Source organism: Monodelphis domestica, chromosome 1 (genome assembly GCF_027887165.1).
Source record: "Monodelphis domestica isolate mMonDom1 chromosome 1, mMonDom1.pri, whole genome shotgun sequence".
NCBI classification, from domain to species: domain Eukaryota; kingdom Metazoa; phylum Chordata; class Mammalia; order Didelphimorphia; family Didelphidae; genus Monodelphis; species Monodelphis domestica.
Genome location: NC_077227.1, coordinates 485154185 through 485168451, shown reverse-complemented (window position 1 = coordinate 485168451; position 14267 = coordinate 485154185). Strand labels below are relative to the sequence as shown.

Sequence of the window (14267 nt, the reverse complement as noted above, 5' to 3'; positions counted from 1 at the left end):
ACCAGCCCTGCATCCTTGGTATAAATCCTACTTGATCATGGTGGATGACCCTTCTGATCACTTGCTGGAGTCTTTGTTGCTAGTATCCTATTTAAGATTTTTGCATCTATATTCATTAGGGAGATTGGTCTATAGTTTTCTTTCTCTGTTTTTGACCCGCCTGGTTTTGGAATCAGTACCATGTTTTGTGTCATAAAAGGAGTTTGGTAGAACTCCTTCTTTGCTTATTATGTCAAATAGTTTATATAGTATTGGGATTAACTGTTCTCTGAATGTTTGATAGAATTCACTTGTGAATCCATCAGGCCCTGGGGATTTTTTCTTAGGGAGTTCTTTGATGGCTTGTTGGATTTCATTTTCTGATATGGGATTATTTAAGAATTCTATTTCTTCTTCTGTTAGTCTAGGCAGTTTGTATTTTTGTATATATTCGGCCATATCACCTAAATTGGTGTATTTATTGCCATATAACATATAACATATAAACAAAACTGTTTGGCCTGACTATCAGCCTCAGCAAAACAGAGGGGCTGTTCCAACCTGCACCAGGGAGGCCAACGAACCAGCCGTGCATTACAATCGACAGCACACAGCTTTCTAACGTCAACACTTTCAAGTACCTGGGCAGCACCATCGCCAACGACGGGTCCCTAGACCACGAGATCAATGCCAGGATCCAAAAGGCCAGCCAGGCACTTGGGCAGCTGCACTGCAAAGTCCTCCAACACAGCGGTGTAAGCACTGTGACGAAGCTCAAAGTGTACAACGCAGTGGTCCTCAGCTCGCTCCTGTACGGTTGCGAAACATGGACACTGTACCGAAAGCACATGAAGCAGTTGGAGCAATTCCACCAACGCTCCTCTGGTCAATCATGAGGATCCGATGGCAGGACCAAATCACCAATCAGGAAGTCCTCGACAGAGCCAACTCCACCAGCATCGAAGTCATGGTCCTCAAAACCCAGCTACGATGGTCTGGACACATCATCCGCATGGACCCACAGCGAATACCAAGACAGGTATTCTATGGTGAACTGTCAGCTGGACTCAGGAAACAAGGCCGACCAAAGAATCAAGGATCAGCTAAAGTCAAACTTGAAGTGGGCTGGCATTACACCAAAGCAACTAGAACTCGCTGCCTCTGACAGAAGCTGGCGAACCCACATTAACCATGCCGCCACCACCTTTGAAGATGAGCGACATCGACGTCTTGCCGCTGCGTGTGAATGCCGACACCAGGCCACAACCGCACCGTAACAACTGGCGTCCCATACCCCGTGTGCCACAAACTCTGTTCCTCAGCCTTTGGACTACAAAGCCACATGAGGGTACATCAATAGATGATAATGCACAAAGACAATCGTCATTCTCGGTCATCGAGAGACTACCACTACTACTATTTCTTTTTCTTCTCTAATTGCTAAAGCTAACATTTCTAGTACAATATTAAATAATAGTGGTGATGGGCACCCTTGCTTCATTCCTGATCTTATTGGGAAGTCTTCTAACTAATCCCTATTGCAGATGATACTTGCTGATGGTTTTAAAATAAATACTACTTATTACTTTAAGAAAAGGCCCTTTTATTCCTATGCTTTCTAGTGTTTTCAATAGGAATGGGTATTGCATTTTGTCAAAAGCTTTTTCTGAATCTATTGAGATAATCATGTGATAGTGAATAATCTTTTTGATATATTGATGTAGTCTCTTTGCTAGTATTTTATTTAAGATTTTTTCTTTAATATTCATTAGGGAAATTAGTCTGTAATTTTCTTTCTCTGTTTTTGGACTTCTTGGCTTAGGTATCAACACCATGTTTGTGTCATAAAAAGAATTTGGTAGGACTCCTTCTTTGATTATTTTGCCAAATAGTTTGTATAATATTGGAATTGATTGTTCTTTAAATGTTTGATAGAATTAACTTGTGAATCCATCTGGCCCTGAGGATTTTTTCTTGGGAAGTTCACTGATGGCTTGTTCAATTTCTTTTTTGAGATGATATAATTTAGGTATTCTAGTTCCTCTTTTGTTAATTTAGGCAATTTATATTTTTGTAAACATTCATCCATTTCATCTGAGTGAGCAGATTTATTGTCATATAATTGGACGAAATAGCTCCTAATAATTGCTTTAATTTCCTCTTCATTAGAGGTGAAATCACCCTTTTTATTTTTAATACTGGCAATTTGATTATCTTCTTTTTTTAAAATTAAATTAACCAATATTCCTTTTTTTTCCCTCATAAAACCACCTGCTAGTTGCATTTATTATTTTTGCTTTTCTGCATTTTGTTGTGAACTTTTATGCCCTAGTACATGGTCAACCTTTGTATATTTACTATGTATTGCTGAAAAGAAGGTATATTCCTTTTTATCCCCATTTAATTTTCTCCAGATTTTCTCAAATCTAACTTTTCTAAAATTTCACCTTCCCTTCTTTCTTTTTTATTTTTTGGTTAGATTTGGGAATTAGATTTTGGTTAGATAGGGGAAGGTTGAGGTCCCCCACTAGTACAGTTTTACTATTTTCTCCTTAAAAAATCTGGATGCTTTACGATTTGGTGCATATATATTAAGTACTAATATTTCTTCTCCATCTGTTCTTTCTTTGGAGGTAGGTAGCATTTTTTATCATAAGTCCTTTGGAATTGTCTTGGATCATTGTATTGCTGAGAATGGCTAAGTTATTCACATTTGATCATCATGCAATATAAGAATAGCAATATTGTGAGGATAATCAACTGCGAGACTTCATTACTTTCATTAATACAGTGAGTGGTTCAAGACAATACTGAAGGGCTCATGCTACCTACATCTAGAGAAAGAACTGATAAACTCTGAATGCAAATTAAAGTATATTTTTTTCACATTCTTTATTTTTCTTGCATTTTTGCAAATATGATAAATATGGAAACATGTTTTAAATGATTTTTTATATATGTTTGAATTGCTTGTCTACTCAAAGACTAGGGGAGGGGCCAAATGAAAGGAGAGAATTTGGAGCTCAAAATAAAAAAAAGAACATTAAAAAATATAGATATATAAATAATTTTAAAAATCTCTCCCTGATGTGATTTTCATCTTCTAGGAGATACCATTAGCTTTTAGCAAAGGCATTTATTAAGTTAGTGTGGGAGGGAAAAGTAGCTGCAAAATATTACTCCCAGAAGACTGGGCAGCACTCTCCCACACAGCATTTGTGGAAAGAAGAAGTACAGATTTAGAGTATATTGGTTGTAAAAGGCACATATAGGGAACATATGTGGCTAAGGTAATTTACAATTCATAGTAAGTCAGGGACTTTTTCTTTACTGGGAGTCCTTTCTCCATCTCAACTCTTGTTTGCTAGGGCTAATTCTTTAAGTGAGAAATGTTTTGACTCAAGGTCAAAAAGATATTCAGTGGGAGAGTTGGGATTTTAAACCAGGTCTTCTTTAGGCAACCTCCTGAAAGTGGGGAAGCGGAAGAGGTGCATTTTGCAGACAATGAACAGCTTTTATAACCACATTGAGGTGGGAAATGGCATTTCAAGTTTAGGGGAATAGATAGTAGTCCAATTTGGTTGGCATGTAGACTATATGAAAAGGAACAATGTAAAATATGGCTGGAAGGGATGGAATGATAAATTTGTGCTTTGTCCCAGGGACGATAGGGAGTTATTTTTGAGTAGGAAAATGACTTGGACAGGTCTTTGTCAAAGTACATTTGGGGAATGGATGTGAGGAGGGAAGAGACTTGAGGAGAATAGACCAATTAGAAATTTTTACAATAGTCCAGGCAAGAGATCACAGGGTCATAGGTCTTGAGCTGGAAAGGGATTCAGAGACCATCTGTTCTAACTTCCTCATTTTATAGAAGGACATACTGGGGCCAAAGGAGGTTAAGTGTCTTGCCTGAGCTCATATAAGTTAAGGAACAAATACTTATTAATATTTTATACATAATTTTTCAAAATAAAATAGAAATTCAGTAAGCATTTATTAAGCACTTCCTTTGTGTTTAGGTTAACAGTTAGGTGTTGCAGTGAATAGAGTGTAAGCCCCAGAATCAGGAGGATCTGAGATAAAATTTGACCTCTGATATTGACTAGCTGTGTGACCCAGGGCAAGTCCCTTAATCCTCAGTTTCTTCATTCATAAAATGGGGCCCCATAGAGGAGGAAATGGCAAACCACTTCAGTGTCTTTGCCAAGAAAACCCCACATGGGGTCAAGAAAAGTAAAACGTGACTAATTGACTATACAATGACAACAACATATATATGGTACTTTGGAATAATGTGTATTTTTTGCTTTTCTCTATATTCCCAACACAGTACTTAGCACATAGCAGCTGTTTAATAAATACTTGTTCTTCCTACTCTTCCTTAGAAAGGAATCAGTGACTTGTTGACATGACTTAGAGATTCAAAGATGAAAAAGAACATAATATATGAGTTCAAAGAGCCTACAGTTGAGTAGAGATAAGTGGGCCTTTAACAAAAGCATAGTGAGGCAGTATGAGGCCCATAATCTAGTCCATAAGGAGAGGAAAAGAGGATTGAGGATGAACCAGTATGCCCATTGGAGATATATACTTAGGGAACAAAAAGGAGGGTTTATGGGATTTAGTACTGCAAGAAGCCTTAGAGGTCATCTTGCCCAACTCCTTCCTTTAAAAAAATTGCAAATTCCATAAAATTAATTAAGAATAAATAAATAGATAAAACTAGAGTGAAATCTCACCCCAAGCTTTACAAGAGATAACAAAATGAATTAATTAATACATAAAAAAATAATCCAAGAAAATGCTTTTCTTCTGTGACTTGCTTTCTCATCTAGCACAGAGCATTGAGCATATTTGGCCCCTAATAAATATTGAACTCTCTTTTTCTAAGAAATAGGTTCTATTGCTTTTGTGCCTGTTTTATTTCCTTCTTTTCTTTAAAAATCTCTCTCTCTCTCTCTCTCTCTCTCTCTCTCTCTCTCTCTCACACACACACACACACACACACACACACACAAATCCCTCATTTCACAAATGAAAAAACTGAGACATTTCTTTCCCCCACTCTATGGTCAAGCTAAATTGACCTCTCTGTTCCTTAAACATTAACTCTACCTCCTCTGACTCTACCCTTGTATTGACCATTCTTTCTTCCTCTCCCCTAATACTTTTCTCTCTACCTCATAGAATCCTTGATTCCTTCAAGATTGAATTTATACAATCTTCTACAGGCAGCCTTTCACTCTAGCTAGTAGCACCCTTTCCAACCATCTCCTATTTATTTTGTATATACTTATACACACACACACACACACACACACACACTCAGAGACACCTATATTTACACAATCACAGATGTCTCCCTTTTCCCCTCCCCTTGAGAGTAAATTCTTTCTTTCTTTCTTTCTTTCTTTCTTTCTTTCTTTCTTTCTTTCTTTCTTTCTTTCTTTCTTTCTTTCTTTCTTTCTTTCTTTCTTTCTTTCTTTCTTTCTTTCTTTCTTTCTTTCTTTCTTTCTTTCTTTCTTTCTTTCTCTATGTAACCTCAGCAACTAGTACAAGTGCCTGGCACCTAACTATTTAATAAATGCTTGATTTATTGAAAGACTTTGGTCAACTAATGTAATTAACTTCTTGAATCTCAGTTTCTTTAATTGTAAAATGAGGGGTTGGACTTGATATATTTTTTTAAACCTAAGAGCTAAGTGACTTGCCCAGGGTCACACAGCTGAGAAGTGTCTGAGGCCAAATTTGAATTTATGACCTCCTGTCTCCAGGCCTGGCTCTCAATCCACTGAGCCATCCAGCTGCCCCGGTTGGACTTGATCTTTAAGGAACCTTTCCAGCTTTAATTGAGAAATTTGGAGACACAGGTGAAGAAACCAGTCAAAAGTCACACAATCGGTAAGTAGTAGTCAGGATACAAACTCAGATCCTCTGCTGGCATGAGCGTTCTTCCCCTGGGATCCATGCTCCTTGAACCGCTCAAAGTGGCTGTAGGTTGAATTTGCCATCCATAGACAAATCAGTAGGTTCCATTGGCGACGGATGTAGTAAACAAGAAGGCATGGACTATGAGAACACTTAGGGGTGTGTGAATATCTTTCGGTGCATTGGAGGTGGTGTAGACTAGAGGGGCGAAATCCACTGGGATGTACTACTTTGCAGATATGGGAAAACTTTGGGAATCATAGCCTTCATTTGCAGGCCCCCAGGGGCAGAGGGTAGAAGGCTGAAATCTAATAGGATGCACTACTCTGGAGTCATTCAGATTCTCAGACGATATACCGCTAGGGCAAAAAAGGTGGGGGTTGGGGGTGAAATGTGGATACATTACTCAGGTTCCATTGGGGGACATACCATTGCGAAAAGATAGGGGGAACTACGACCCAGTGATGTACCATTCGGGGAGAGTGGAGCGACTACGCATTCCCGGTATGTACCATTCAGTCGCTTTTGGAACGAAGTGCAGGGTGAAGAGGGAGATCAGCGGACATACATTATTTAGAGGACACAGTGAATAATTCAGCAGGAGGTCTAAGTGACATCCAGGATGATTTGTATCAGTCCGGTTTGGTAAGAGAGGGAAGGAAAGGTGGGAGGAGATTTTGGCACAGTACGCAGCCTCAATACCGTGCTACTAATCTATGCCCCGGAAGTACTTCATCGGGCTCCGCCTTCAGCTGCTCTTAGCTGTGCGTGGTGGCCCGCTGCTTCCTTTCCTCTTCCGCCGCCGTAGCGTCTTCCCTCAGTAAAGGATCTCTCTGCTCTCTCCAAAGACGCCTGCACTCCTGAGGTAATTTTTGGGTTCCAGGGCCGGGGCTTAGTGTCCACAGGTGGGGTGCAGCGGCCGGTCAAGCTCCCAGGCTGGTCCGCAGTGTCGGGGCGGTTCAGAAGCAGTCCTCGTGGTCGGTCTGAGAAGGAAGGGCGGGAGGGAGCCTCCGAGCCTGGATCACTGCTCATTCCTAGCGGTGGATCTTTGCTTCCTCAGGTCCCTCAAACTTCCAACATGCAGAACGACGCCGGCGAGTTCGTGGATCTGTATGTGCCGCGGAAATGGTAAGCAAGGGCCGCTAGCTCGGCGCCCTCCCCTCCCAGGCTCCGACTGGTCATTAGGCCAGGAAGGACATTTACTACACGCACCCGAACCTTCTCCCTTCCTCGTCCCTTCCGCCGAGCTTCCATGACTCGGATCTTTCTCCCCGTAGCTCTGCGAGCAACAGGATCATCGGAGCCAAGGATCACGCGTCCATCCAGATGAACGTGGCCGAGGTGGGTGATGCCGGGCCTCGACCAGTCAGGCCAACTGGAACGTGGGGATGTAAAATCTCTTATGGAGGGACTAGTGGAGGATTTGAGATAGGAATAGTAATAATAATAATAATAATAATCCTCAATATAGCATTTTAAGGTTTGCAAAACGTTATGTCGTTTGAGCCTCAAAAAATGTCCCAAGTGAGTTCTGTAACCCCCATTTTGCAGATCAGGAAACCAAGGCCAAGAGAGGTTCAGTGACTTTAGATGTTTAAAGTGATGATGCCAGTACCAGAATCCAGCTCTACCGACTTAATCAGTCCTTAAGTTTGGAATCCTTAATTTTTTATATGGCTAAAAATATTTTGTTCCTTTGAAGCCAGATAGAAGTGATTAGGTTTTAGTCTCATCCCTGAAATTGAGTTTCTTTACATTTTCGTTCTTGGTGGATGGTGGGAAGAGAAGTGGGGTTTTATTCAGAGTGGAAGGTATTTGGAAATTTGTTTTTTACCTGGTATAATGCTGAGTAATTGTCTTTCCTTATCAAGCAATAATAATAAATTTGCTTAGAAACCCAAAACAACTGCAACAAATCCTGTGTGCAAATGGTTGGGTATACTTTTTCCAAAGAGGTGTTTTTTTCCGTAGACAATTTATAAAAAATGTTTTTCTAATTTAAACGTGAACCTTAATTATTTTCTTTTAGGTTGATAAGGTCACAGGCAGGTTCAATGGCCAATTTAAGACATATGCAATTTGTGGAGCAATTCGTAGAATGGTGAGTAGTGTTTCTCTTAAAATTTGAAAACATTAGTAAGCACATGAAAATGGAGAATAAGGTTTGAGTGTTGTTGAATTTGAATGGTGGGATCTCAAGGTCTACAATCATTGGCTACATATATTTTGTCAATAAAAATTCAGTAGCTGTTCTACTTTGAAGGTAGGATATGTGAAAAAATTATATAAGCAGTTTTATATAAGCAGTTTTAGCTTGATATTAAGAAATTTGCATTAACAATTTCAATATCTAAAAGTAGAGCAAGAGCTTTTTAAGCAGATTACTTGATGAAATTTTATAGAGAAGATTCCTAGTTAGTTACAGTTTAGAATAGTTGCTATTGGATTGGATTAATTCTTGATCTTTTTAACCTGAAGAAGCACAAAGCTACTTAGCCTGCAGCTCTGTAGGTGCTTTAGTTGAAGATTCTTGAATAAGTTGCCAAATTCAGTGTTCTTAACCACTAAAAAAAGTCAAGGATACTAATTGCCCACCTCACCTGTGAAGTACTTTCCAGTGTTGTCCCCACTTTGTAATTAGGTTTATGGTGTTCATAATCTAACTAGATTTCTGGGAAAATATAACCTTTTTTCAGTTATTCAACTGAAGCTTTAAATTCTCTATGTAATTAATATACTAATTCAAACTAACCTCTATTTAAGGGAGAATCTGATGACTCTATTCTCCGGCTGGCAAAAAATGATGGTATTGTCTCAAAGTAAGTGAATCTGTCAAATTTTAATTTAAGAATTTTTTTTCTAGGTATCATTGTTTTCAATAACTTTCCTGTTTCTTCTCTTTAGGAACTTCTAATTGGAGAAGTCTTATGGAATGTTTGTCTTAATAAACAAGAAAAGCAGTATGTGTATTGGTTCATTTTACAATTATATACTTTAGCATTAAGAACTATGCTTGATGTGTCACTTTTAGACATTTTTCAATTGCCAACCTCATGTATAGGAGTGGTTTGGGTTTATGAGAACCCTTAAGAACTCTCAAAAGTTAAGTCTGAGAAAACAAATGACCATTTTAACCTTCACGTATCAAAAGCAAGTTTTATTTCACAGCATCTCAATTTCACAAATTCATTATCTTACTACTGAAAACAGACCAATTACAAGTGACTCAAATACAATGACATTAAAAACAAAATAGTTTACACAAGTTTACATTAACCTAGTGCAGTTGTGCTGAAAGAAAGCAGCACTACATGTTTATGGCCACAAACCCAATACTTCAAACACAGACCGCTCAAACATTTTAACATTTTTTCTTTGAAAAGTTTTAGGATTTAATTTTGGTTTAAATATTGGCTTTGTTGCAGTAATTCCATACTACCACACAGTGGCAGCTTTTAACATTACTAAAAAGGGTACATTTATTATAACAAGGCTTTTGAGCCAAATAGGTCATACAAAACCAATTTGGCAGCTGAAATTTAAAACTATGTATACATATATACACAAACTTAAATTACTGTATTTGTCAACAATATGGTTATACAGAATTTTTAGAGGAAAGTACCTAAAGTATATGTTGTAAACCATAGAACAATATTTGGGAATCTGACCCTTACAGTGCATGTACATATATTTTATAAATACCCTTTTGAGTCAAGATTTCAATGGCATAACTTGTTTTTAAGAAGACTCAATGCACAGTAGGTATACATAATTTCAGTTATGAAGATAGCCAAACTGAGTTGATACCCAAGTTCAGACTGGCTTCTAAGTAAAGTAGATGAAGGGAGAACCTTACGGGGGAAATAAGGTGCTTATAGAAACAGAATTGTTATTGGCTCACTTAAAAATAAACACTGGCCCATAAGACATATTTGAATATAGCACAGTTTATACTTCCTATAGCTTCCATAATACGCTAATCTAATTTCTAAAGCCAGCCATTGCTATCCTGGTAGTATTAAAGAACTACTTTGATGGACAAAATGACAAATATATCTGTTGTATGCCAATTGTTTCCCCCCCAATAGTTAAATTACCTGTAAATGTTATGTGGTGTAACATCTTAGTTGAAAATATGAACTGCGTAGGGATGGTAAAGAGTACAAATCTTGTTGTTAATGTTCAAATATGTAGGCTTAATGGTACCTGGGTTAACTATCACAATGTGTTAGCAAACATCAATTTAAAGACAAACTGTTTGGACTATTGAAATGACTGGCCTAGATTTGATTTTCTGATAGTACTGATAACAAGTATTTTAAAGTTTTCCCACAAGAACACTTGTCTCGGAAATCTTAACTGATTTATTAACTGACAAATGTTTGTCATTTGAGCAATTTTTCATTGACATTTCATATTGACCTGAATACTGATAATGTTGCTTACAATTTCATGAAAGATAAGTTTATGACCAGTTATCACTGCAGTATATAGAGTATAAGACACTCAACATCAAATATTTGAAATTTGCAGCAGTTAAAGTCTAACCCATGCCTTTACAAAATTGTGTACACAATTTTATACTGTGTGCAATATTTTAAATGTAGCCAAAAACAGGCAAAACTGAAGTTTACAGTACTTTGAGTAGCTATCCCTCTTTTCCAGAGCATGGTAAGGTATTCAAGTTGATCTTAAGTAAATTCCTTAATCAAAAAATCCCAATTATTTTTCTCTTGCACAAACCAAAATGAACTCTTAATTTTCTCAATCACAATATTGCTTAGAAGAAACAAAATGTAAGAATCCCCAAGTAATTGTGGATCAAAGTTGCAAATTTTATCCAAACATTTGTATGGTGCTTCAGCTAAATATCTTTCCTACCTGACTCCTGACAATAGAAATATTGTACTTGAGTCTAATAAATGTTTGGTTGGATATGCAACATGCCAGTTTCAAGAGGAACATCACAGTGGCTCACAATGCTTGGAAGAACAGAATTAGTAAAAAAATACAATTAAAAAATTTCAGATCTTGCTTCATTGGCTTACTTTGTAAAAATAATTGCTGACACTTGAGAACTGCATGCAGAAAGTAGTCAAAAAGGTACTTTGCTTTGGATATTTAACAATGGCAGAGTCCATCCTGAAGTGACGAAAACAGCAAATCAGTCTTTCAGCCAATAAACGCTTCTGAAACTGAGTGCAATTAACTTCATCAAGTATGATTGCATGATGAGATATTTAACATTCTAAAAATTTTAACCATCCCTTTATTCATGTGTTGTGTTTGACTTAGTGACCTCATGGACTATATCCATGGGGTTTTCTTGGCAAGGATCCTAGAGTGTTTGCCATGTCTTTCTCCAGTGGATCCTTTTATCCATGTAATAATGCTTAAATAAATTAGTAATTTCATCACTGATGAACTAATTGTTATAAGATCTAGAAATCTAGATCCTATTTTAGACTAATGCAGCTATGGAATTCTTTTCTGAATGCAAGGCAAATGTAGGTAAAGATAAAACTAATTTCAGAATTTATAACTTATGCAACAAAAAGGTTCTGGTACCAGACCAGTTTCAGGCACATTAAAAAAAAAGTGTGCATTTTGTTCACATAAAAAAAATGCAGGAAAAAAATTCACATACCATTTTGAAGACTTTGGAATGGGAGTAATGTTCATTTTAAACAAGTAAAAATGATATATATCTTTCAAAGGAACAATAGCATGACATCCTTTGAATGGAAGAATGAATAGCCACAGTGACAACTAGATTATGAATTATTTGTGCTTTAGTGTCTAAAGGAAATAATTCTTTCTGTGCCAACAAATCTGTTTTCACCCAACAAATACTCAACTGCCACTATGAAAACATACATTTTTACTAACTGAAAGATGTGGTGTAATAGCACAGAAAAGATTTGTGGGAAGTGGAAGTCTTTCAGCAATAAAGTATTTTGTAAATCTTCCTGCCAACTGAATGGAACATAGCTTTGGCTAGGACTGCTGGGTGAGACGTCTATAATGAGGTAAAACTTGGTTTTCAGGAAGGTAAAGGGCCAGTTCCAGAGCCACAAGCACTGTAAATTCAAATCCAATTAGATCTCTTCGGTTGAATCTGAATCGTTCTTCTAACTTCTGTATTGAAGAAGAAAGACTAGGTTAGATTATTTATCTCCATTTTTCTCCCTAGATCAATTACCAGTCATCACTTTGCTCCGTTGTGGATGACACTTTTTCAGGATGAAGGGAAAAAAGCCAAACCCTTTAGTCTAAATCTGAAGACATTTGTAATTCTGTTAATGGTTTAAAGCATTTCCAAAGCCTAAGAAGAACAATTAACAAATGCACAAACCACCATCCTCTTTACATTTATGTTATAAAGGATAAAGATCTGTTGGTGTGAGACCACTTTGCTTCCAGCTGCTTTTTCAGGTGAAAAGAATATAAGTTTATATTTATATTTGATCTTTAGCTCTGAATTCTGTGTCCTTAACATGAATTTTGAATGTCTTCTCCCCACAGCTGTGGAGATCAGAAATTACACCCTAGTCAATGTCTGTTGCTAGGAAGTACAGGTGGAATTTAGGAAAATTTGTAGAAAGCATTGAATATGATCTAACTGCAAGAAACCAAAAGGTGGAATTGTCAATGGCCTTTGTACACTTTTGTATTCTTTTCCATGAAAATAGGCTTCTGGTTGTACTTACATCAATAAGCTGCTTTACTTCATTTTTCCTGAGGTCACTGCTGATCTTTGCTGCTAGGAGCACACAAGCACCAGCACACAGTTTTCGGTTCTGTTTGTTTAGCTTGCCTTGTAAGACAAGCTTCTCAAAGTAAACATAAGCCATGGACACGGTAACTGGTTCTAGATTGCATTCTTCAGAGAGATTCCTCATTTCCCGTTTTAGGCTATGTATGTAAACAAAAACCAAAGCATATTCTTGGTCATGTGATGGAATACAAATACTAAAAGTTACAAATTCAGCAGTTTTAAAAACAAATGGGAGATAATACCTTCCCACAAGTTCAAATGACTGGTAGTCAAGCTATACTCAAGTTTTTCTTACCTTCTAATTTTACTCAAAGTGAGTTTGATGTGAGGAAACTTCTCTTTAAAAGTTTCATTCATGTCCTTTTTAAGATCTGAAGGCTTCACATATTCTATCACGGTAGTCTGAAATAGAAAAGTTGCCTATCATCTAAGACACTTCTATTTGAGCATTTACACCAGTTTTTTAAAGCCCATTTACCCGTCAAGTTCCATCTCTGCACCTTCTACTGCCATAAAGATTATAGGTCTGGCTTCAAGTGTCAGAATGAAATATTTCACTGTTAAGTTATTTTCATGTTAATGCTCGTTAACAGACCCAAGGTTATACAAATAAATCTGGACAGTTTTCAACACCTTAAAATTCTTTAAGGAAAGCAATTTTGGGAGACTTTGGGAACTGAAAATACAGCCTTACAATTAAGTTCTGGAAGCAGGGTGCAGTATATAGAATTATGCATAAGTTCTGTCCTGCTTAGAGGTTAAATAATTGAATTTTAAAAAATGCAGTATTACTGACTCCCAGATTTTCAAAAGGCACAAAAATTCCACTAATATTTAAATTTATAATCAATTTTTGAAACAAATTTCTTAGCATACTCCTAGTTAGGTTAATCTGAGGCTGTAAATGGAACTATTCGTCCAAAATGAATGTCATTGAAACAGCTGTGGCCATTTGTCAAGCATTTTTTTTTTTGAGTGCCTACTAGGTATGCTTGAAACTATTCAAATACTGAGGCTTCAAAGAAAGGAAAACCAAAACCAATAAATGTCCTGGCTTTTAAGGAATCTACTTGGGGTGGGGGATGGCAACATGCAGATAACTATGTACAAACAAGATATTTAAGATAAATTGGAGATAATCGACAGGAAAAGCAGAAACATTAAGGAGGATTAAGAATGGTGGGATTTTAGCTTGGAATCCAGGCAGCAGAGATGAAGGAAAGAATTCCAGGCATGGGTGCAGTCAGTGAAAATTCAGAGTAGGTTGAAGGGCAGCTAGGTGGGGCTCAGGGTATAGAGTACCAGGTCTAGAGATGGGAGGTCTGGTTCAAATCTGCAGACACTCCCCTAACTGTGTCTTTGGGCAAAAAACTTAATTCCAATTGTCTAGCTTTTACTACTCTTCTGCCTTGGAATCAAAGTAATTCTAAGACAGAAGGTAAAGGTTTTAAATACAATTTTTAAAAAGTAGGGTGATAGAGGAGCAGATGGGTGGCTCAATGGTTTGAGAGCCAGGCCTAGAGATGGGAGGTCCTATGTTCAAATCTGACCTCAGGCACTTCCCAGCTGTGTGACC

At 37.4% G+C, this 14267-nt stretch overlaps 2 protein-coding genes across 4 annotated transcripts in view; one reads left to right on the top strand and one right to left on the bottom strand.

Moving 5' to 3' along the window:
* Positions 1-6620: 6620 nt before the first annotated feature.
* On the top strand, positions 6621-8873 carry RPS21 (ribosomal protein S21). 2 transcript variants are annotated; one of them, XM_001368186.5, is made up of 6 exons: positions 6621-6775; positions 6971-7038; positions 7188-7251; positions 7940-8011; positions 8674-8729; positions 8815-8873. In XM_001368186.5, exons 2-6 carry the CDS (start codon positions 6989-6991, stop codon positions 8822-8824), a joined length of 252 nt encoding a protein of 83 aa, XP_001368223.2. In that variant the 5' UTR covers positions 6621-6775; positions 6971-6988; the 3' UTR covers positions 8825-8873. The 2 variants fall into 2 exon arrangements, with proteins under 2 accessions (XP_001368223.2, XP_007475668.1); XM_007475606.3 differs by lacking the exon at positions 8815-8873 and having other exon boundaries at positions 8674-8733.
* A 165-nt stretch (positions 8874-9038) lies between these two features.
* CABLES2 (Cdk5 and Abl enzyme substrate 2) overlaps positions 9039-14267 on the bottom strand; it is a 41929-nt gene continuing 36700 nt past the window's right edge. For both annotated transcript variants that reach the window (XM_016428113.2, XM_056812872.1), the window contains 3 exons: positions 12987-13093; positions 12624-12828; positions 9039-12051 (listed from right to left, as the gene is read on the bottom strand). In XM_016428113.2, coding sequence (XP_016283599.2) covers positions 11911-12051; positions 12624-12828; positions 12987-13093 — 453 coding nt within the window. In that variant the 3' untranslated portion in view covers positions 9039-11910. The remainder of the gene's footprint in view (positions 12052-12623; positions 12829-12986; positions 13094-14267) is intronic.

Bases quoted from the DNA above. Each gene is read 5' to 3' on its own strand.
- RPS21 (XM_001368186.5), top strand. From the start codon at position 6,989: ATGCAGAACGACGCCGGCGAGTTCGTGGATCTGTATGTGCCGCGGAAA. The intron at 7,252-7,939 runs GTGGGTGATGCC...ATTTTCTTTTAG, and splicing joins TCCAGATGAACGTGGCCGAG to GTTGATAAGGTCACAGGCAG. The intron at 8,012-8,673 runs GTGAGTAGTGTT...CCTCTATTTAAG, and splicing joins GTGGAGCAATTCGTAGAATG to GGAGAATCTGATGACTCTAT.